Genomic DNA, 24,430 nt, shown 5'->3' on the forward strand with positions numbered 1-24,430 from the left:
AATGATCTTGCCCTTAGGGGTGGTCCTCCCTGGCCGTTATGGGACTCTTTGGTGCAGTGTATGTGAAAACATACTTTGCACGTACCTGTGCAGTATATGTTTTATGGGCAAATAGAAAATTGTCTTGTAATAGTACTTCACCCTTTCAGGGTTTGCAAGCTTCATTTATAGAAATCTTGCAAACTAAAGACTAAAACTCATCTTACAGAAAGACAGAATGACAAATGTGAAAGTTAAGTGTAGGTGGCTTAAGTTGGTAGGCATTCTTTTGGGAGGAATGAATTATTAGTTCCTGTGCTGCCTTGAGCTTCGTATGCTGCCATTCTTATTTGATCCTGACACATGCCATACATGGGTGAAGGAAGGGCTGCTTGGACGTTTTCAGCCCCATTTTACCATTTTAGTATCACAACTTAAAAGTCTGGTCATACATTTCAGTAGATGGGGAATTCCTTCTTATGGATCATAAATAGCTAATACTAACTGAACTGTCAATAATTAGTGAATCTAGTCAAAAGATACTGATGGAAAAGAACTGCAACAGAAAACAACATTTTATTGCAACAGAAAATATAACCTTGTAAGAATATTTATTTATTTACTTATACTACATATCACATCTGAACATAATTTTTACAACAGCTGCTACAAAGGTTTTCATGTTTAAAGAGAATGTTTTTTGATATGGAATTATTTAGGTTTTACTTCAGTTGCATAGTTCTGTAAAACTAATAGTTAAAAAGAAGGATTTCTTCTAGCTATAACTAAAATAAGTTTCAGGCTGTGGACAGTGTAAATATTGAAAATGATGGGGCATACAGAACAGAGTGGAATAATATAGAACACAGTAAATCTCAGAGATGTGCAGGCCATAGTATAGCAAACTGTATACCAAGTAAACTTAACTGAGCTAAAAAAAAATAAACTTGTTTTCTTTTTACCTGGTATATGATAGTTCTGCTTTTGTTTACTATTTATTTATTTAAATACTTTATTATTTAAATTTGTTTAAGTATTTAATAGGTAATTTTATGTGTTTGTTATTTAGCTGAACTTTTTCATTCATGGTCAGTCTCAGGATGTGGAGCATGGTCACTGCCTCTTCTGAATATGTGTAGTGAGGGAGTTTCAATTTCCACCTGCCTGAACACTTCCATTTGCTGGAATCCAAACGCTTTGTGTACCTCTTGTAGGAGAGTGAAGTTCTGAAGAACCTTTTGCTAAAAGCTGTGCTGTGTAGCATCTGCACGTATGCTACTGTCTGCAGGGAGGATGTACCTTTATTTCTTTCCTTTTCAGGTTCTTCATACTGCATCCCAAGAATATAAATGTATTGATTCCTTTTATCGTACTCAGGATAACTCTTTGCTAATTGTTCTTCACAATCCTATGAATCAGTATCGTTTGTGCCAAGAGACCTGGGATACTGCATTGCCCTCTAATGTTGGATTCAGGTAATTAATTGATTTTATCTTTCATGTCTCATTCACAGTCATTTTCAGTTAAAGCCTGCATGGCTATGCTTGGGGCAAAGCTTTGAAACTGGGAAAATTTTTTGATAAAAGCTAGAAGCCCTTCTTTAATATTAGAATAATTTTTTCACACAATACCACATTCTTCTTAATTCCTTGTCACTATCTGCTCACCAGTTAAAGGCATGCAGGTGGTTGATGTGTCCACTATTAGAGCTTTTGTCAGTGAACCTGTCCTTTTGGGAATACATTTTTGCACTGAAACCGATATAAATGATGATGTGGATCCAAATTCCAAATAATTGACTGAAAATAGAGTATGTGTCCATGTACTGATGTGTGAAGAAGTTACAATGCCATGAAGAGACAGCTGACCTGTCTTTAACCATGTCACTCTGGTGCTCTGTGGATTAATTAGAACTGATTTCTCAAATAGAATTTCAAGCAAATTATCCAATTGACACCCCCCTCCTCACCACTTTGTCTGCAGGCATTCCTTTCTAAGTGCAGTGCCTCATTTATCAGAATATGGGAATCTTTTAACAGAAACTTTTGTTGGTACCGATACATTTGAATGCTAAATAGGCAAAGTGTGCCTTCCTGAAGACATAGTTTGTATTGTATTTTGTATCTTTGCTCTCAGTCAAGGAACTCTGTGTGAATCCATCTCAGCTTTCCAGGCACGTAGACTTAAATTATTTGCCATGAAAAGGAGTTGTGATTCGCAGTGACTGGGACCAGAGCTAGAAGAGATTTACCAGCAGCAACACAAAGTTCCTTGGTGAAAATGCTGGCTGTTTTGTGGTTGTCACACAAATCTACTAAATGTCTGGTCAAGCAATTTTTTTTTGCATGTATAGAACAGCTGAAATCTTCCCCGAAAGATAGTGAAAGATAATGTTTTCAAGTAAACCTGGGTCTTGCATTCAGTTAGATCCAGGTAGAGGGTCAGTGGTCTCAAAGCCTGTTACACGAAAGTCTCTTGGAGCCCAGAGCTGTTTGCTTTGCCAGCTATTCTTACTCTTCTTTGGGGCACTGGTTTTGCCTTTTGTTTTCAACACCTTTGTTTTTTATAGCTTGTACACTTTTCTTTAGCTAGAAGCAGAGTGCCCTTGTCCCTACTGAATGTATTATCAACAGTTTCTCCATCAAGTTTACTGAAGCAGGCTCCACCTACATTGCAGAAGCTGGGAGAGACTTGTGTATCTCGTAGCTGTATGTGAACTGTATACATCTCTAGTCTGTGCCAACAGCCTACTTATTAATTCTCTTGGACGTACAATGTAATGTTGCAATAAGAACTTTAAAACTGTCATGGGGTCAAGAATTGGTTGTGCTGCCTATGTGTTCACAACCAAAAACTGTAATGCATACAGAGCTTTTGAATAAATTGAATCATCTTGTACTTGTAAATGCAAAACATTATAAAGACACACCAACTGAATCTCATTCATTCTTTAAAAGCCCCTTTTAGTTTTGCACACGTGAAGAATTTTACTTTAAAGGATTCTGGTAACACTCCAAACAAGGGGTTGGGTGGCAACTGCATGTAAGACTCCCAGGCTTCATCCTGCCTTGTTGTCCACAATGAACTATTTTAGCAGTCACTTCAGACACCTTTGGAAGATGAGAAAATGCTGCTACAGATACCAGCTGCAAACTCAGGATCAGTTTATCATTCAGTGCTCATTTCAATTTAATTGTTAATTGTGAATATTCCTAATTTATGCCAGGCTACAGTGCACTGATTCTCGAATCTGGTTTTGGATGACAATTTCCAAACACATTTCTTGTCACGCCAGGGAAGAAGAACTGGAAATTACGTAGAATAACACCTCAGTTGCTGAACAAACAAATGAGTTGTATTCTAAAAGACAATATCAATCAAGAGCAACTAAGAAAATAAGTTATCCTGGTGATAAAACAGTGAGGAGGAGAATGAGTCTGAATCTTTCTTAAACTGAATGTCTCTCTGTTTTCTGACTTTCTGGATTTTCTTTGGGAACAGGCGTTCTTTGGAAGACAAGTTTCTAGTATCTTTTTGCAGAAAGGATAACCAAAATCCCAAATGTAAGATATATTAAGCAAATACCAGACAGGCAAAAATACCAGCTCCTGTAAAAACTGAGAGAAACCCCGTCACGTGGAAGCCTTCTCTCACAGGTTATAGAATAATATTTGTGTGAGAAACTGAGCAGCCAAGTCATCTTGTTTGACCTGACATCGTATTAGTGAAAACTGTATTATGCTCAATAGAGGAATGTTGTGCTTTTCAGGAACCATCTGGAGCTGGCGGACGACTCAATTCAAGACGGGGTGAAAGAGGAAGAAGTCAAATACCAGGAAGAGAAGATGACTAAGGAAATAGAGTCTCTTAAACAGGAAAAAGCCATGGCAGAAGGACCTTCTGAATTGTCTGCATGTGCTGTCAAAAAACCTGGCTTCCCTAAGAAAGCCAGAGGTGGGTATCTTTTTGTTTTATCCTAGAAAATTCATTTTTCATGTTGAGTGTTGAGTTGTTCAGAGCAGAATTGCATATATTTTTTCATAGGATAACTCTGTTTTGTCTTCTGTATAGACATAAATATGTTTTGAAATGAATTAAATACACATATTTAAATATTCTGCATCATCCTCTGTTCTGAAAACTGAGACCTTTAATGGCAATTTATGTTTACAATAGCTGTGTTTATTTAATTGAACTACTTTAAGTATTACATACAAATATGAATCTGTTTAGATGACTGAACATAAGAAGAGATGAGCAGTAGTTAAAGTTGGCAATACGGTACGGGAAAATTCCTTTTTGAAAGGGCAGGATAAAAGCTGGAAGTCAGAAGCTGTGGGCTAGAAGCTAAAACTGGAAACTGGAATTGACTAGACTGCAGAGCAAACTTTAATTATAAGCAGCACTTTGGGTAGTGAGAATTGTAAGCAGTTCATACAATAACTGTTGAGCAGACAGCAAAATTGGAAAACCCCTTTTGACAAAATAAAACTTTTGTCCAAATTGTCTATTTGTGTATTTAAATGATTTGTTGATATTTAGCCTTTGCTTTGTTCACCTTCTTTGAGAATGCACTTTGAAACCTCCTAGCACTAGCAATTAGCATTTGCAAAAATAGGAATGTTATTCCTCAACCCAGTTAATGCATCTGATTATAATTTGGAAACCAAAAGGACAGTTGTGACTTCTGAATCATAATTTGTACCTATCTAGTTGTCACAGGAGCCAGATTGAATCTTGCCCATCTGGTGCTTCATGACAGATGTGATTCATAGAGAAGTTCACTTGCTGAAAGAAGATAATCACCTCTAGCTGGGACACACAGATGGGCAACTGCATCTTTAGGTGATTTCACTTTCACTGGCACTGCTGTAACCCACACTGCAGTTTCTACTTTTTAGTGCAAAGTAATTTAACTAGAAATTTATGATAGTGTACTTTAATTTATCTTTTCTAGCAGGTAAGTATTGGGTATCCAAGCATGATATAAAACCACGCATGTAGAGAGATACCCTTTTCATTAGTCACAGATGCTATAAAGTGAGCAGGGGACATGGTAAGTGTTTCTTCAGTGAAGGCTGAAGGTTCAGACAGCATTTATTCACTTCTTTGTCTTGAAAGGTTGCAATATCTATGGCTTTGGTATTGAGCTTGTTCTGGTGTTTGAGCTGGCTAAAGCACCAAGTCTGAATTCTGGAACAGTGATAGTAGCAAAAAATAACAAATACTGCTTATTGTTTATTCAGTATTGCTTATCTGCATAAACCTCCCCCCCTTATTCCAGGAGCAAAGCCTTCAACAGCAAGAAGCAAGAGAGTCAGTATGTGTTGATATATTGTTTAGCATTTTTGGTCCCCAGTTATGACTATCAAGTAATACTAGTTGTCAGATAAGTTTCTTCTAACCTGAACAGACTTTCTATTTTATCTCTAAAAATATTTAACATTGTTTATTCTACTTTTATATTTTTACTATTTTCAAATATATATTTTTTATTTACTTGCACTTCTTTTACTTTTCCATTTTTAAAAATTATTCAGTTTTCATATATTTATAACCTCATTTATTCCCCTTTCATTTCTCAAAGGCAGCACATCGGAACCTGAGAATGTAACCAAGACCATTCCAGAATCTCAATCCAACAATGAAAAAACGCCTTTTATCAGAGAAGGCTCTCTAAAGGTGAGGCAAAAATATGTATGTTTCTGAAATGGACTAAATAACATTGCTTTCTTGGGAAGGTAAGCCTTCATCTTACATAGGCTTGACTCAGTCCTCTTAGTTTTTCTGCTCTTGGCTATTTTTTGTGTACTTTATTTCTTGTTTTCTTTAATTTATTCCTTATTGATTCAATTATGTTGTGCTATTTTCTTAAGGGAAGACTGTTTGGAGTTAGACTAAACATTCCAAAACGACTCATAATTGCAGTACTAGGAAATGAGAGTTATGGATAATATCCTACTTCTCATTGAAGTTTTCTGGTTATGAAGTTATGAAAACAAGTGCTTCCATGAATCAGAATCTTATATGTACCCAACTCCTACTTTCACTATCTACAGCTCTTTGAAATTGAGGAATGTAAATATGGTACCTTAGACTTCCCTTATGACAGAGAATCCCATTTATAGATGCACTACAGGTGAATTGACTTGCCTAGGTTCACACAACAAGTTTCTGGATGAGGTAGGAGTTCAGCACATGTTTTTTAAGTCTTAGCATTGGCACTATCCATTAATCCGCACAAATCTAGCTTAATTGATGTTACTCCCCTGCTTTTTTTGACTCCTCACAGGCATAGTATGCCTCATCTTTCTTATAGGGTGGAATGCTCTGCGCTTTAAGTACTGATGCTGGAATGTAGATATGAAATGGTGTTCTCATCTTTCTTATAGCATGGAATTCTCTGCACTTAAAATACTGATATTGGAATGTAGATATGAAATGGTGTTAACCAATTCCTGGGTACTCAAATTGAGCTGTCACGGCTCAAGTTAGGCTAATGCCTAACTTGTAGCTGTGAGTGCTTACAATTACTTCCAAGAAATGCTTGTGCTTTGGTATGCTTAGTATATAAAACGCTACAAAGCTCTAAATACTTTGGAAAATCTTGGATGTCTTCCTGATACAAGTTGGTAATCCTAGTGTTGATACATCATTCCTCTTTCTGTAAAAGAATAAAATCATTTTATCTCACAGTTGCATTTTGGGAATAAACGAATACCAGTGATGCATTCTGATTTGGTGATGAACATTGTGGAAAGGTGCACAACAAAATAATTCTTTTGTTGCTGAATGTGTAATAATCATCTGATCATCTCCTGTGGTCAGGAAAGGCTGATCTGTGGATTGAATGAGTCAGTAATTTTATGCAAATTAGCGCATAATATTGTAAAACTGTAGACACGTTTGGAAAACATATCTTAGAGTAACTTAGAACATTGGTTCCTTTGAGTTTGTTTACTTGTAGTCTTTTCAGCATGCACATATGCAATATCTTGTAATACAAAGAAAAACATAGTCTTTTGCATTCCTAACATTGCATGTAGGCTTGGAAGGAGGAGCAGGACCGATTAGTAGAGGAAAAAGAACAACCTAAGGAAGAAAAAAAAGGAAAAAAAGAAGATTTGGGAGGTAAAAAGAAAGGTCAGAAGACAGCAATACATGAAGAAAGTAAAGGTTCCAATAATAAATCTTCCAAAGAGAAGTTTAAAGATGAGCCAGCAAAAGCCTCTGAACTTGAGGAGGATCCCAGCATCCCAGAACCACAGCCTGAGGAAGTTTGTGAGGTAAGGAGTGGTGTTATTGCACCACGTTAGGAAAGTGGTAACTATTTATATATAGAGTCCAGATTACAGCAAAGCTATTTTCCATTGTGAAATTGGAGTTCAGGGCAAATTAAGCCTAACTAGGTCTTGTTTAACTCCATCATTTTAGCAGCAGATCCTTTCCTAAAAGTTTTGGAAAGCAGTTTCTGATGTTTAAGAATATCATATGCAAGACTAATTAACTTGGATGGTTTTTAGTGTATATGCCATGAATACAAATGTAAGTTGATCACGTTTTTATGCCCATGAAAAATATATTTATGGGATGAATTTTGCCTAAAAATGTAATTTTCATGGGAGAGGGTAGGCAAGAGGAACATAAAGACCTGTTCAACTCCCATATTCAGAGACTGCTAGGCCTAGTTGAAGTTTGGGCTGTCCACATTGGAAATCAAGTAAAAGTAGTTCATTGTTTCTTCCATTTTCTGTTTCAAAATTCACGTTCTTGGAGTGCCCTAATACAAGCTATTCTGCCTGTTACACTAACAGAGGGGTATTTCTCACAGGTGGAACTCTTCACTAGTTTTGTCCAAACAGTTTTTAGGCAGTTTGCACTGCTTTGTTTTTGCAGAGTCTAAGCGTTGCATCCAAACTTATGTAGGTCAATATATTTTAGTCTAACTTGAGTACAGACTTCTAACTCTGAGATATATAACATTTCTGTCTGAACTTACTTGAGTACACTCACCTAATTTTTCCCAATTTGTGGCTCTTTGGAAAGCACAGCAATCTAAGAATGAGATTTACAGTGTCTGAATTCCAAAATCTAGAGGGTGGAAAGCTGAATCTCTATCTGCCCTTTATCTGATCCCATGGCATTGTACTTTGTCTCTTTGTACTTGGCCAGAATTTTTCTTTCCCTCCCTTTATATATTAAGTCACTAGTCTACTTGCTACTCTTCACTTTCCATGATGGCTCCATACCACTGAAGGACCAGATTCTGCTCTCCTGTGCAACAAGTTATTTCAGTTAGTAACTGAGAAATGATTTGGTTATGAGAATAGCATGCTATGTATTTGCTAAAGTTGTTATTACATCACTTAAATATCTAAGCAAAAAATGTTGACCAGAACAGTGGGATAATGATGATCTGTCCTTCATTTACCTCTTTCATGGCTTCTTTCTCATTTATGCATAATCTAAAACTTGTTTTTTCAGTTTCCTGACTACAGTCCAGGGGAGGATCTCATTCAAGTATCAGGAACCAATCAATATCTTTTCCCATCTGATGGAGGACAGATTCAAGTAGAGAAGATAGAGTTTGTAAAAGGTGATTCCTTAATTCTTTATGCTTTGCTTTGACTCCGTTACTAACTGGTGGCATAGTTTCTTAATCTATAAATGCTTTTTCATGTCTCAGTAGTAGAAATTTAGCCTCTACCACTACTAATGTTTACATTTTCCTGTAGTATGTTAACAATTGATAGATAAATAAAGTACCAGAAAATTAGAAATGGAGAAAAATCAGTTCATATTTATCTGCTCAATGGCAACCAATGCATGATATTTCAAGAATGTATGTTCCAATAATTTGTCCGGTCAAATGCAATATATATAAGCAACAGGGTTATTCTGCAGCCTCTCACACCTGATTGTCAGGAAGTTTTTGAATATTTAGTCTCAACTCAGCTAACCTTAATTTTGTCTTCTCGGTCGTCTACTAAGCAATTCAGTCCACTTCTGAGCAGTTTTCTTTTTGTGTGCTTTATAGTTGCAGGTGCAGGGGGTTTTTGGGTGCGAGGCAGTTCTGAAGCCTGGTGGAAGGAATAATAGTGTTCCATTGCTTTGCAGGTGTAACTTTGGTAAAGATGAAAGTGATAAAAGACAACCACAATTTCTTCATTCATATCATAGACCCCAAGAAAAACTTAACAGAAAATGAAGTGCAAGAAATTAATGAAGAACAGAGCATTAGATCAGGTTAGTGGATTGACATCGCTGATATAAAGAATTAATAGTTTGACATATTTAGTAATTGGATGCAAACCTTACCAAAGAACAGAAAATAAATTCCTACTAATGACAGAGGGTGGATAAGTGTTCTGTAAACAGAAGTAAAAATCCAATTGACTGACTTAAGCACCATGTAGAGAGATCTTATCAAGATGCTGAAGCACAGTACAGAGTCACAGAATCACAGAATCAATGAGGTTGGAAGAGCCCTCTGGGATCATGGAGTCCAACCATGGCCCTGACACCACCATGTCAACTAGACCATGGTACTAAGTGCCATGTCCAGTCTTTTCTTAAACCCCTCCAGAGATGGTGACTCCACCACCTCCCTGAGCAGCCTGTTCCACTGCTTGATAACCCTTTCAGTGAAGAAATTTTTCCTGATATCCAATCTAAACCTCCCCTGACACAACTTGAGGCTGTTTCCTCTCATCCTATCATTTGTTATTTGGGAGAAGAGACCAACACCCGCCTCACTACAACCTCCTTTCAGGTAGTTGTAGAGAGCAATAAGGTCTCCCCTCAGCCTTCTCTTCTCCAGACTAAACAACCCCAGTTCCTTCAGCCGCTCCTCATCAGACTTGTGCTGTAGACCCTTCACCAGCCTCGTTGCCCTTCTTTGGACTCGCTCCAGCACCTCAATGTCTTTCTTGTAGTGAGGGGCCCAAAACTGAACACAGGATTCGAGGTGCGGCCTCACCAGTGCCGAGTACAGGGGGATGATCCCTGCCCTACTCCTGCTGGCCACACTATTTCTGATACAAGCCAGGATGCTGTTGGCCTTGTTGGCCACCTGGGCACACTGCTGGCTCATATTCAGCTGGCCATCGATCAACACCCCCAGGTCCTTTTCCGCCAGGCAGCTTTCCAGCCACTCTTCCCCCAGCCTGTAGCGGTGCGTGGGGTTGTTGTGACCCAAGGACAGGACCCAACACTTGGCCTTGTTGAACCCCATACAGTTGGCCTCGGCCCATCAATCCAGCCTGTCCAGACCCCTGTGCAGAGGATTCCTACCCTCAAGCAGATCAACACTTCTGGCCAACTTGGTGTCATCTGCGAACTTCCTGAGGGTTCACTCGATCCCCTCGTCCAGATCATTGATAAAGATATTAAAGAGAGCTGAGCCCAGGGGAACACCACTTGTGACCGGCCTCCAACTGGATTTAACTCCATTCACCACAACTCTTTGGGCCTGGCCGTCCAGCCAGTTTTTCACCCAGCAAACTGTATGCCCATCCAAGCCATGAGCAGCCAGTTTCTCCAGGAAAATGCTGGAAACGGTGTCAAAGGCTTTACTAAAGTCTATGTAGACAACATCTACAGCCTTTCTCTCATCCAGTAAGCGCATCACCTTCTTGTAGAAGGAGATGAGGTTAGTCAAGCAGGACTTGCCTTTAATAAACCCATGCTGACTGGGCCTGATCGCCTGTATGTCACTCAAGATGATCTGCTCCATAACCTTCCCCAACACCGAAGTCAGAGTGACAGGCCTGTAGTTCCCCGGATCCTCCTTCCCACTCTTCTTGCAGATGGGCCGGAATTGTAGAATTGTAGATTGTAGAATTGTAGAATCATAGATTCCTTAAGAAAATAATTTTCTTCTTTAGTGGAGGACTCCTTCACATCTTAATGTGGCCTGGGAAAGCCTAAGATGATGCAAACTGAATCACATCCATTGTGACTGGAATAAATGTCTGCCCTTGAAAGGGAAGATTTCCCCCTTTGAACTGGACCTCCTTTTGTGGGTCAAATGACCACAGCATTAGTGCCTCCTCAAGACCTTTGCTGTATAAAAAGATCTTTGTGGAGTTCAGCAACTTCTACTGCTGGTTGACATGTTGCTAACGCTCAGAAAGCATTGAATTCCAATCCTTTCTGAACCTAGGTGAGAGTGTTTCGAAGAAGGAAGCCAGTCTGTAACAGTTTGTGTATATGTTTGCCAAAAGCACTATAGAACTGCTCTCACTGAACTGAGAAGTATTGGAAAAAAATAACTTTTGGTAGTTGTGTTAGCTCTTCTAATCTTCATCAGTGTTAGAAAGCATCCTGCTCTTGCTCCTCTCCTTGGCTTCAGCTGCCACCAGTGACGTAATTGTAGGTTCTCTGAATAGAAAATTTGCTGAATAGAAAATCCCTTCCACAGATGAGATGTTTCTTGTCTGCCCTTCTGAAAGTAGACCTGTATCATTCTGAGGTCTGCCAAATGGTACTTTCAATCACCAGTGTGCTGGCATCTGAGGCAAGTTGTGTTCACTTGGCATGAGTGAGAGGCTTTCCTCCTGTGTAAACAGGAATACCTTCTAGAATGGCAGCAGGGAAGAGAAGAATCCATCCACTGTGATAGCTGGCAGTGGCTGAATGATACGATAGTAAACTTTTAATGCAGTCAAAATGGCAAAACAGCATCCTGCAGGTGGTAGTCACCCATGAACATTGCAATGACAGACAGTAAATAGAAGCAGATGAGGTCTCAGCATGTGTCCCTTGTTGATGAAAGAACTGGGAGATGGCTAGGTGTTGGGTGCCTGCCTTAACCTTCTTTTGTAGTCTTCTCTGCTGCTACTCACAGTTTTAAGAAGCTGTTCCCCATATTGGAAATCCCAACGATTTCCTCTTACCAGCAGAATGTTTCTTTGAGTCAGTAGGAGCTGAGCTAGAGGCAAGGTAGGATCCAGTGTCACTGTCTCGGAGGTGTTACCTTGCATAGTTCATGTGGTTTTCAAGGATGACATACTCATCACATGACATCTTGTCCTGCACCTCTCCTGATCCACTGTCACAAATGCCAGACATATCTTTGGATCTAATTTCTCAACTTTTTCTCCTTTCTTTTACTTTCTCCTCAAGGTGTGGTCCCTGTGACAATATCTGAGAGACAATGACCCTTGGTAGTGCATAGGCCACATGGGGTAGAAATGAGCAGCTTAGCATTCTTGTCAGCCAAGCAGGGAACAGAAACAAGGATCCTTGACTCCAGAACTAGGGGGTTTTGCTGTTTAAATTCACAAAAACTTTTCACTAGTTGTTGCTATTAAACCTGTTTTTACACACCTAGCTAATTAGAATGCAATGTCTAAATGAAAAATCACAGCTATATTACACAAAAATGACTATTATATGCTACCCTATGAATGGAATGATAAAGTTTTCCCCATCCTATATTAATCTTTCACAGGTTGGTCATACACATTGAGGTGCCACTGTTCACACTAGTCATTAGTTTGCAGGCGAAGTGGTTCTGGTATGTGTTGCTATCTTTAAAATTCATTCTAATTTTTTTTTAAGGAGAATTGAAAAATCAAACGAAAGCTGTGAGCAAGTTTGGATCTTTTTCAGCCACCTTGGAAAATGGAATCCAGCTGTCTCTGAGCTATTATGGACCTACAGGCAAGACAGCAGGTAAAGTAAGCAAATAGCAGAGGATATTTGAGAACCATAGGGGGAATTATTTTTTTTTCTTTTTTTTTTTCTTCGTACACTCCTTAACCCAATAATTTGTTGCATGCAATTCTGCCTTTCTCAGCAGCTCTTACTACATGGTGGGGAATTTTCAGCAAGGCTCGAGATGAGATTACATTGTCAAGAATGTTCTATGATTCAAATTTCAAAATGGAGGGAGGACTCCATGCTTTTTTACTTACTGTGAAAACAGAGCAGTGCAGGGAGAAACTTGCAAGTATTGTTATTAAGTAGCCTAGCAAAATCGGCCAATTAATTTGAGCCAAAGAAAATGTGATTTGCTGAGGAGTCGTCCTGGTTTTCCAAGAAATAATATTTTTGTAAAATTATATAGGTGATTATGGAACTTTCATTTTACATTAGGAGTTGGACTTTAGGTGACAGTTGTGCAGACATAATGAGGGATTTCTCTCAGCCTTTCAATAAACACATTCACCAACTGGAAGCAATTGCTTCACAAAACCACAGTGAAAATAGCATCTGCTTTTACCAAGAGCTTTTTGTTTCCATTACATTTGAAAGGCCACTGAAACCATCATATGGATAAAAGTGAAACCCTTGTCTGATCAGAAAATAATCCCAGCGTTTTTCAGCTCTTAAAATATGAAAGCATTTAATTGAATGCATCTTTGTGTGGACTGTGGTAAACTGTTCAAATATACAGTCAAGTTTTAATTATTCAAATACGTTTTACAAATTAATTACTAAAAAAGGACTTTTTAAACTTGGGCCAAGAGAGCATTCACAATGTAGTGGACTGTGAAAACATGTATTTTGGCATAAAAGAGAGACATGTCTCATTAAACACCTACATGGCAGCTGTGATGGTCAGGCTTTTTCGCAGCTGCCATAAGCATCCTGTTCTACGTGAGAATAATCCTTGCCCTGCTGAGCTTTAGTGCAGCACTGCTGACTGGCATTCTTTGATTGTCTGCAGTTTTTCTACAATCACTTGCTTATGCCTAATTCCCTTTGTGGGTGTTTATTGTAAGTGCTCAGAAAAATTCTGACCAGAAATGTTCTGGCTTAGACTATTCTCGTACGCCATCCATCCCTAATGTAGAACAGTATGCCATGTAATCCACAGTTTCTCTCCACTGATCGGTTGAATTGGGTACAATTTACTCATTTTTCCTGCATTACTGAAATCGTTTTCTGTAACCTCTTTAGTTCTCATTTTTCTTACTGTTTTTCTCATTTTATCTCTTCCATCTTCCTTTTAGGGAAACTAAGATGACAAAAGGCTTCAAGCTGTTTGCTAGCTTTATGCATCTCTTTTATTTCTTGGTTAAATGTTAATATTTGTTTAAGTTCTGAATTATTATTTGTTTTCTCTAGCATGACCAAAATCTAACTTCAGAGCATCTTACAGCCAGACTTAGAAGTAACCTCCTTATCGCTTTGTGAATCTGGCACTGCTTGAGCACCTGCATGGCTTTTGCCCTCTGGGTATTACAGAACCTTTGCACTTGCTTTTTGTGCCTTGACGAAATTATGAGAGTACAACTCCAAGTGCTAGAAATCTACATGTGTGTGCAGGAGGAAGGAAACCTTCCTTAATTGTCCTTAACCTTCCCCCTGATTGTCCTTAATCTGACAATCCTCTGGAGTTTTCCATCTCTCTCAAGATTGGAAAGATCTTCTAAATAATTTCATATATTCAGTACCTCTATCTGAAATAATAAACTCCCCCACCGAGGTTATTATTTGTAAGGTAAAATCTAGTGTACAAAATCTTGTTAAAAATAAAACGTGGCCATCTACATTTATGAAACTTAAGTGCATTAAAAATATTGCTTTTTCCCTTCCTTAGATGATGAAACAGATCCTGTCTTACCAAGAATTCTGAGTGTCCCATCTGTTCACGTTCCGACCATAATTTCTCCTGTTACATCAGCTCCAGAAAAAAAAGATAAGTCTGTCAAAAAAAAATCAGGAAAATCTCTGCCATCTGCAAAAGCAAGCCATAGCAAAATAAGCCTTCCACCACCTGATGACCTGGTAAAGCAAGAAGAAGGAAAGGTGAGAGAACAGACATTATCCAGTGAACACAGAAAATAAACAAACAAAAATTCAAAGACATAAACTTATGTAACAGGAACATATATTCTTCTCAGAGGGCTTTGAACTGTGCCTTAACAAATTCCCAACAATTTATGGTGCTTCTAAGGATATGTTTGACTCTTCCAGTTGTGCTCAGATATACTTATTGGCAGCTGCTAATGAAACTGGCCTTTACGACTCCGTGACGTTAAGCAGTAAGTTACTTTTGCCTGTAACTGAAGCACTTCTGTCCCAGGACAGGTCTTTGGAAAGGATGGATGGCATTTCAAAAGCAGATTCTGAATTTCTGTTATGGAATACTTAGCGCAGAGTAATACAGGAATCACAGGACCATGTGCCTCATAAATGCACAGCCTTTAATCTTGAACGTCTTCCCCAAAGCTCTATGAGAAGCTTTTTGGCATTAAAACATGTGAGTGGGAGAGGCCGTATCAGTTCAGAAATGGGTCACAGTTCCCCTCTGCAAAATGACTAACCTAGATTATTTCAGGTCATTAGCTAACTATTGGCAGAATATTCTAGGCAACCACAGGAGGTTTTTTTGGTCCAGTGATCTCACAGATCAGCCAGAGTAATGAGTTACATGAAAAGTTCTCAAAGAAATATGGGATGAGATATTAGCAAGATGGTGGAAGACAATGCAGGAGTTTTCTGTTTGAGATGATTTAACCTCTTTTCTTTTTTGAAGCTGTTTTCTCCAACCAGTAGTGTCCCAGAAATGGACACAGTTAAAATACAAAACGAACTCTGAGAGAAGGACAGAAATGAACATGAATAGTATTGAGAACCAATTCAGTTACCACCTTCAGTTTAGGAAAGGACAGTCTTTTGAAAACAGTCATAATCAGAACACAAAGCAATGAGGTCCATAAACAGTTTCATGTAACACTAATGCTCTAAAATATACTGTCTGGGATAATTCTTTAATGATAGTTATGATAAAAAGCTATCCCTTTCAACTGATCAAGTGACAAAAGAGTAGCATTTCTAGATAATGTGCTTGTTAAATGTGGTTCATAATATCTTCCCAGACTAACTGCAAAATTATTTAAAACATATAGTAGTGTGTTTTTAATTTTTCCCTTACTTCGTTCCATCTTTAATCAAGTATGGCTGAAATGATGCAGACTGAACTGCTAAGAGAATGTCCTGGTTCCTACCTTGAGCCAAATTTAAGTCCGATCTACTGCATATAGTGCTTTTCATGACCCATTATTTTCCACTAACCCAGTCATTTCTCCCTCTTATGTTCTGCCTCTTCCATAAGCTGGTGGGTGACATGTAAAGAACATGAGCAGCACCAGGTCTGCCATCTTTTCCTGCACTGTTTTCTCTTTTGTCCTGTTACTCAGAATTTCTCCATGGAAGAAATATGGTGTAATACCAGAACAAATTCTCTCTGTTACCTCTGCAACCCAAAACTGTTTTCATCTTATGCCTGCTGGCATAGTGTCGTTCGTTGTCACATAGGTTTTTGGGGGGATGACATCAAAGGGTCCATTGTTGTATTTTTCCCAAATGTTCCAGGGTCTTCCGACATTCCTTAGGTCAACCTTATCTTTTCTAGTCATCAGAGAAGTTTCCACTACAGAGCAGTGCAAAGAGGATTACACCTTTTGACTGCCAAGCATTCCTTCCTGTCCCCTTCTCAAGTCAGTGCTGTATTTGCAGCAGACTGGAAGTACTGCTCTGCTTATCTTTTGTGCTCTTTTAATAATCTTAGGTAAAATAACTGATGTGCAACTTCAAGAATTATTTCATGCTCATCTGCTTCACGTTATCCATTTATTGTCATCTCATCGTGACACTGTGCACAAGATGATAGCATAATGACTCAGCAAAATGAATAAAGTTAAGAAAGGTGGTTCTTCAAGGGTTAATAGAGGAATGAAAGAAGATAGCATAAGCAAAGAAAATAAGCTGATGTTTCTACTTCAGAATCCATAAACTCTCAAAATGTTAAAAATGAGTGGTAAAAAGCACTTTTTTTTAAAAAAAAAAAAAATTTTGTTACAACTGAAATCTGTAGTCTAATTTTTTCTGTTTTCTAATTTCTAAAATGTGAAATGAAGCTAATTCATGTTTCATTCTGTAGATGGAAATGGAAGAATCAGCTTCCCAAACACAAGTGATGTCAAATGCACCTACTTTCCCAAGTCTGAACGTCTCCTGTCCCAATGGACTAGTACTAACATTCCTTGGTGAAATATTTGGAGGTTAGTTTTCTGAGCCACTGCAAAGTAAGGAATTTTAAAAGGAGTTAAAACTACAGAAGAAAATTATTTCTGCCTTGATGGGTCTAGATGTAACAATAAGAATTTTTTAACGTCTCAGATGATTGCTAAGTCTTTTATAATGTCTAATAGTATTTGTAACATAAATAATGTGTTTTAATTCAAACAAGTGTAAAATCTAGAATTGCAAGTTGTGGGACGTAACAGATCAGGGGGCAGGGAAGCAGCAGCCCTAAAAAGCACTTGGGAGTCATGTTGGATAATCAGTTGAATATGGATGTTATTAGAATACTAAAGAAAAATGAGCAAATTCAATTCATAAATGCATATATATATAATATATATATGAATCTTGAGTGACAACAGGAAGATTGTTATGTTACCTATATCTGCACCTCCTTTGGAATCATAGGTACTGTTCTTAAGTCCACAAGACGAGATGTTCGTATTTTGAAAGATTCAGGGAAGAATGACAATAAAGATTAAAGCATTGGAAGATGTATCTTATAGTGAGCTTATGTCACCAGAGAACTCAATTTAATTACCAAAGAAAAGGTCAAAGGAGTGACTGGTGCCAGTCTGGAAGTACAAAGGAAACAGAATTTTGGTGATAGCTTGTAAACATAGTGTACAAAGGTATTACAAATTTCAGGGGCTTGAAACTGAAAAGTCGTACCTTGTACTAGATCTAAGTTATACTCATTTTTTAATGGTAAGAATGATTAACAAAAATAACCCACACTGTGATGGACTTTCTACTACTGTATATTTTGCAGTCAGGTTTTGTTGCCTTTGTAAAAGATACAATCAGTTTCAAACAGGAATTACTTCACATAAATCCTTTGATTTATGCCATCCAGTACATACAGAGAAGATGCTAATAGTGAGCCTTTCTGCCCTTATCATTGAATTTCCTTTGAATATAGATACTTAAAAGTTTCTGTGTGTGACATCCCTCTGCAATGATTCCATTTCCCAGTGTTTTTGAAAACAGCACAAAGTTCATCTTTGCATTCTGTAAACTGTAGTAAATCTTGGATTTTTGTAGTCACACTGTTAGGTTTTGAAGCAGACAAATGTGAATTTTGCTGTTGTCATCTGGTCAATTTTAAAAACTGCTACCTAGACTGGCAGTTAATGCCTATGTACAACAAATCTGTCAAGGCCAGGCTGAATTGGAGCTATTGAATATGTGAAAATAGATCAACACAACTGCAGAGGTGCCCATATCCAGGAATAAACCAGGTTAGTCCTGCACACTGAGTACATGCTAGCAGTAATTCCAACACATCCGATGCGTGAGCTGTTGCATAAAAATCAGCAAAATCATTTGTCTTCCTGGCAACAGATGAAACAACATACCTCTTAGAAACCAGCCAAGTGGTACGTCCAGTGTATATAAATTAATAAAAAATAAGAAATTTGTATTAAGTAGTATGGTACACAAGGATCTAGCACAAATTTATAATCATGTGAGAGAGGAATGTCTTGGTTTGGTTTTTTTTTTTTTGGCCACATAGACCTGAATTGCTGGTAAAAGCTTCCCTCATTTTTATTCTCAGACATCTCTTTCCTTTTCATATCAGAATCATAGAATCATAGAACAGCCCAGGTTGGAAGGGACCTTGAAAGATCATCTGGTCCAAACTTTTGTGGAAAAGGGAGCCTAGATGAGATTATCTACCACCGTGTCCAATTGCATCTTGAAAACCTACAGCCACGGGGTCTCTGTCATGTCCCTAGGGAGGCTGTTCCAGTGAGTGATTGTTGTCACTGTAAAAAATTTCTTTCTTATGTTGAGATGAAACCTCTCCTGGTGCAACTTGTATACATTGTCCCTTGTCTTCTCCACGTGGCTCCTTGTGAAGAGAGAGCCTCTGTCCTCTTTGTAGCAGCCCTTTAAGTACTGGAATACTGTGATGAGGTTCCCCCCGAGCTTTCTCCAGAGAGAAGAGACCGAACTCCTTCAGTCTTTCCTCATAGACAGATTCTCCAGCCCCTTGATCATCTCTGTGGCCCTCCTTTGGACCCTCTCCAGTCTGTCTGCATCCTTCTTGAATTGTGAGGACCAGAACTGGACACAGCACTTCAAGTGCAGCCTGACAAGCGCTGAGTGGGATGGTCACATCTCTGTCTCTGCTAGTAACGCCCCTGCAGATGCAGCCAGTTGGGCACATTTTGCTGGTTTAGGGTGAATGTGCTTTGATCAATCTGGTAGGAAGTCAAGAGGATGCAGAGGGTTTTCAAATACACATGGTTTGGCAATGAGCATGAGTTGAAATGCTGAATAGTTGAGGTGAACAGAGCAATTACGGACACATCCATGTTGTCTCTTGACACAACTACCATAATTATACTAATTACCATACTCAACACACTGCCATAATTTAATCTAAAAACTTTATTTGTTCAAGTAGACAAAATATCTAACTTCAGTTTGTTCAAACTTGGTGAAACTCAGTAACTTATTTCACTTTTATGGGCAGTTAGGAAATTCCTCTCACCTAATGTCAGTCTCCCAAAAGTTCAGCATCCGTAATAAATCCATCTTCAAATTTCCCTTGTTTTCATATGGAAAGACAGACACCTCCACAGGAGGATGCAGAGTTTCTGAGTAGATGACTGCTTTGAATTGTTCTCTGAAAAACAGTGTCTTTCCTTTGTGGATTACAGAGGAAGCCAAGGTGGGTTAGTCTTACTCACCTGAAGTTGCATACCTTCTGTAGACACCATGGTGCTGGGTGTTTAGCACTGTTTGAAAGTGTGCTGCGCAGTATTAAGTAATTCAGAATTTTTTTTCAGATTTGAAAGGTGAAGCCACTACGGCTGAAGCTGAGAAAGAGGAGGTAAATAAAAGTGAGACCGAAGCAGATGAAGCCAAGGAAGAAGAGGCTGAGAAGGGTGAGACCAAAGCAAATGAAGCAAAGGAGGTTACAGAAGGTGAAATAGAGCACAAAGACACCGAAAGAGAACAGGCCAAGCAGCCTACTCTGGATATTCTCGTTAGGCAGAGTTATCCCCAAAAGGTAAAGAACTCTCATCTGTATACATCTGTGGCAAGGCAAACAGAAGAAGAGGTGTCAAGAGTCATCACCAGTCAAGGAACTGTGGTAAAGTACATGATGGATGGATCTACCCAGGTATGTTTAGTAGAATTCATTGAAAGCAGCCTGCAAATGTGATTACCCTTGAACTTGTGCTTGTCAACTGAGATAGAGAAGTGTGCAGTTTGGAGATGAAGGAGTTAAATAACCACTGACTTATGCAGCCATGTCAAGACTAAAATGCTCTTGTCTTTGTTCAGAATCAGAACTTAAGGCACATAGGGAGCTCTAATGATGAAAATTTTAGGCACGTGAAGACTTTAGGCAACTTTGGGATTAGGAGATAGCTGAACATGGTTTTGAGTACTACATTCCTGGGCTTAAAACTTCTGAAGTGTGGATTAGTTGGGCTTTGGGTATTTTTGGCAACACAAAAGCATCCATATATTTTTTCAGTTATGTAAACAGTCATATGGGATCTAGAAAAGAACTGAACTATTCTTCAGTCGTGCAGACACATTCAGGTATCCTAAATTTTCATCAAAAAGACTTTATATTCCTAAGTTTGTATTCTTTGTTTACACGTGTTTAGGTTGCCCAGAATTCTGGTACCTTTTAGGTGCTATAGGCTAGATACCATCTTTGCACATACTGTAATCAATCTACAAGCAACTGTCTTTTTAAAGTCTTAAGACTCTATGTGTAGTTAGCAAACAGATGAAAAGAGGAGTCATCTGTTTTGACTCAGAAACTGTCAAAATAATTCCTTATTTATTTCCTCAAGTTTTTTTTCCTAAGTAGGCCACAACCCCTAGTACAAGTTCTTTACATCCTTTCATTACGTTAGATCTTAAACCATTCAGCCAGGATTTCTGAGAAAGATACCCATTTTGGAAGTATGCAAAGAAGCTCGCTGCTGTATGTCTATATATTCTCAACGTACTGTTTCCTGACAGAAGAATACAGATCTTATGGGCCTAGCATAATTGTACCATAGTCTTTGTGTAAGCAGTTTATGAGTGCATTCTTTACATTAACTTAATGTTTGTGACTCATCAAGAATGTATTGTACATAGATAAGCCTTCAAAAAAGAAGAATAGTGAATTATCTTACCATAACTGTAACTCTTGAGATGTTTCTGTATGTTGTCCATTTGTTTTCCACATTGTACTGTCTTCTCCCTAGAACATCTGTACTGTATTTGTAAATGAATTCAGGGACAATTCTTCCCTGCTACAAAGGGAACATGCAAATGAAGAGTTGAGGGTAATGGACAATATTAATTATATACATAAAGTGCAGCAATTAGCAGTCCTTTCTTTTTGAGATAGCTTCTTTATTTCATGTATTCATTCTGAGAGTCTTTTTTACTTTTTTCCCCTCCATCACACAATAATCTAGTGACTCTTGCATTTGTGGCACATTCTTTTGGGACTTTCTATTGGTGTTTGAAGTGATTTTAACCTCTGGTATGTCCTTGATTGCTGTAGATTCTGTTTGCTGATGGCACCGTGAGTAGGAGTCCTGATTCTGGCCCTGTCCTGCCACCACCTACAATTCCAAATGTCATGCAACTGTTGCCAGAACCGGAGCCTTCACCTGAGACCAGCACTAAGAAAAGTAACATTTCCAGTGTTCGGGACAGATTTAAGTTTAGCAGGGCTGATGATACTTAATAAAGGGCATATTTCTTTAGTCTGAAAATTCTGCCAGTGTGAAGATGCAATTTTATCTGTACTCAGCTGCTGCACACTGCTAATTTGTTACCTTCATATCAAATCATTTCTGTCCTACTCTAGATTTCTTTTTCTCCTAACATGCTAGCATGCTAATAAGTAAAAGGGTGTGTAAGAACTACATTGGTAGCAGAGTGACTCAACACACAGTATTTTGAAGTAAGTCCTTGTAACTACAGTAGTGTCAAATCCTTACTTATGTGTTACACAGTTTTCAGTCCTGGTATTGAGAAATGCTTCTCTCACAGAGGACTTACTGTATTTTTCTTTCTCAATGTATGTATTCCAGGGCACCTCCTATTGGTCATTATTAATTGGTTATATGGACTTGTGGTCTGTCCCAACATAACTATTCTTACATTATTTTGTTTGGCTGAGAAAGAACCAAATAAACGTTCACTTCATACCTCAGAGCGTAGTCCAAGATCACTCAGTGCTACTTAGTGCAAAGAATAATTATGACCTGTCATAATATTAATGTATAATTTATTAGAAGTATGTGAATGAAAATTGCTGACAAAGAGAAAAGTTGCTCAAAAAGGAGACTTTCAGGTTATAAAGTCCAGTCCTTATTCTTAGGATATTCCTTAGGATAACTGGAAGGATATTTGAGAACTTCCCTGACAAACCATCTTCTAATTTTCAGTCTCATTATCTGTGGCCAGTGTATATCCTTTATTCCTTATCCTTTATTTATGATCACTTTTTCCTCCCACCTTTCCTCTCCACTGCTTAGTCTTGACAAATTTGTGATGAAAAGTTTCATCTCTTTTTGGCTTTTTCTTTTTTTTTCCTAGAATGTGTATGCTGTAAGCCTTTTAGATTCCTCTTTGGACTATGCTGTTGTCTTTTGCATACACTTAGTCTTATGGGAGACCAGAGTTCTCTGTCACATTCTTAATCAGATCTCGCCATTACCTTTCACAATGGAATCTCCATCCCTTTTCTTCTGATGCACGACAGGATTGTGTTTGCCTTTCTTGTCACCGAATTTTCACACTGATAACTTGTAGTCATTCTGTATGGATGATGCCTCCAGGTCTTTCTTTTCTTCTATTGGTGCAAACTTGTCTGAAGTGTAAATTATTTTTATTCTTTTTTTTTGCATTAAATTTCATTCTAATAGGCTGTATCAAATTCCTATTACTTAATCTTCAAGCTTTGGATGCTTTTTTTTCTGTAATCCTTTCAGATTTTCTTCTGCATTGATAGTCCCTTCCGAAATCATGTCACAATCAGATTTCATTAGCATGCTGTTTACTTTTTCTGTGTTATTAATGAACACATTAAATAAGATTAGTTCAAGGGTACACCTTTGAGTAACAGCACTTGTAATTTTCCTCCAGCTTGACAGATAGTTCTTTCAATACTGTCAAAACGAATGCTTACAGAAACTCTTCACTTTATTGATTTTGTCTTTTGCCTTAGAGAATATGAAGTCTGATACAGAAATTTTTGTTTCTGCAGGAAAAGGCAGTGGCAGAAGCAGCGTATCACACCCAAACAAGGACAAGCTGTTTGAAAATACAGTGCAGGGTCTGGTTAATTCTGAGCAACCTAAGAAGAACCAGGCAGGAACCTGGATAACAACAACTCCATCAGGCGTTCGAGTGGGCACTGAGGGAGGAAAGATAATGGATCTGAAGCCACTCTTAATCTATGAGGCAACTGACCCGGCTGATGGAACGGTATTACTATTTTTGTTTTATTATAGCACTATCTACTAAGCTAAAAGACAGGGCTGCCATCGTGTAAGTTGCAGCATTTGTTCTTTGAACATATATCCTACAGATTGTATTATTACACCGTTACTAATACAAAAGCTTTAGATTTTGAAGAAAATGTGAGTCCTCGGTCTCTGAAGTAGATAAAGTTGCAGTCGTCTAGCTTCATCAGAGTTTCAGTACATAATGCCTTGTTTTACTGTCGTTGCTGTTACAAGTTTCACAGAGCTAATATAAATGAGTATTCCTTCATTCTTTCAGGTTATGACTGTACGAGATGATGACGTGGTAATTGTTGAGAAGCTGGATGGTAGCAGAGTAGTAGCTTATGCTGATGGTACTAGGATCACAACTTTTTATCAAAACTCTGAAGAACTTTTTGTACCACAGGATAGTGAGGAAACAGGTAAAATCAAAAGGGGTGCACTTGTCTCTGCTCTATCTTGTGAGGCAGATAACTGTCAAAATATACTAAAGAAGGCTCATACCAATAGCCTAGTTAATAAATCCACTAGTGCAGTCTAGGCTTAGTTTGTCTGCTTGGTCTTTTTTTCATCAGTATTCAGTGCAAAAATTACATTGTAGCAAGCAAGGAGATTTCCTTCTTTCCATGTATGTACTTATATGACCCACCCTTACCATAAGACCATGGCTTCTAATACGTTCATTGCCCGCTCTCCTCCTACCCTCATACAAGCAGCAAGCTGATTTGAGTCTTAACTGAGTAGATGTATAAGGATCAGGGAACCCTCATATTCCCCAGAGAGGCCATGGACTCACAAGCCTCAGAGGTCTTCAAAATTTGATTGAATATGGCTGTGGAAAATGCCATGCCTAGTAGAAGTGAAACTACAGTGAAACCAGTGGAGCTAATGGTCATCTGTGTTTCTTCTGGCTGGCAGTATATTCT

The 24,430-nt window shown here is 38.3% G+C and overlaps 1 protein-coding gene across 1 annotated transcript in view; it reads left to right on the top strand.

Moving 5' to 3' along the window:
• Positions 1-24,430, top strand: part of LOC137672902 (sperm-associated antigen 17-like) — a 61,633-nt gene that overhangs the window by 10,319 nt on the left and 26,884 nt on the right. Inside the window, exons 11-23 of the mRNA XM_068417322.1 lie at positions 1,300-1,454; positions 3,749-3,933; positions 5,567-5,661; positions 7,026-7,265; positions 8,464-8,575; positions 9,097-9,225; positions 12,544-12,657; positions 14,531-14,739; positions 16,877-16,997; positions 19,818-20,155; positions 21,551-21,680; positions 23,264-23,484; positions 23,782-23,926. Of these exons, the coding sequence (XP_068273423.1) occupies positions 1,300-1,454; positions 3,749-3,933; positions 5,567-5,661; positions 7,026-7,265; positions 8,464-8,575; positions 9,097-9,225; positions 12,544-12,657; positions 14,531-14,739; positions 16,877-16,997; positions 19,818-20,155; positions 21,551-21,680; positions 23,264-23,484; positions 23,782-23,926 (2,194 nt within the window). The remainder of the gene's footprint in view (positions 1-1,299; positions 1,455-3,748; positions 3,934-5,566; positions 5,662-7,025; positions 7,266-8,463; positions 8,576-9,096; positions 9,226-12,543; positions 12,658-14,530; positions 14,740-16,876; positions 16,998-19,817; positions 20,156-21,550; positions 21,681-23,263; positions 23,485-23,781; positions 23,927-24,430) is intronic.

This window comes from Nyctibius grandis, chromosome 23 (genome assembly GCF_013368605.1).
Source record: "Nyctibius grandis isolate bNycGra1 chromosome 23, bNycGra1.pri, whole genome shotgun sequence".
NCBI lineage: Eukaryota > Metazoa > Chordata > Aves > Nyctibiiformes > Nyctibiidae > Nyctibius > Nyctibius grandis.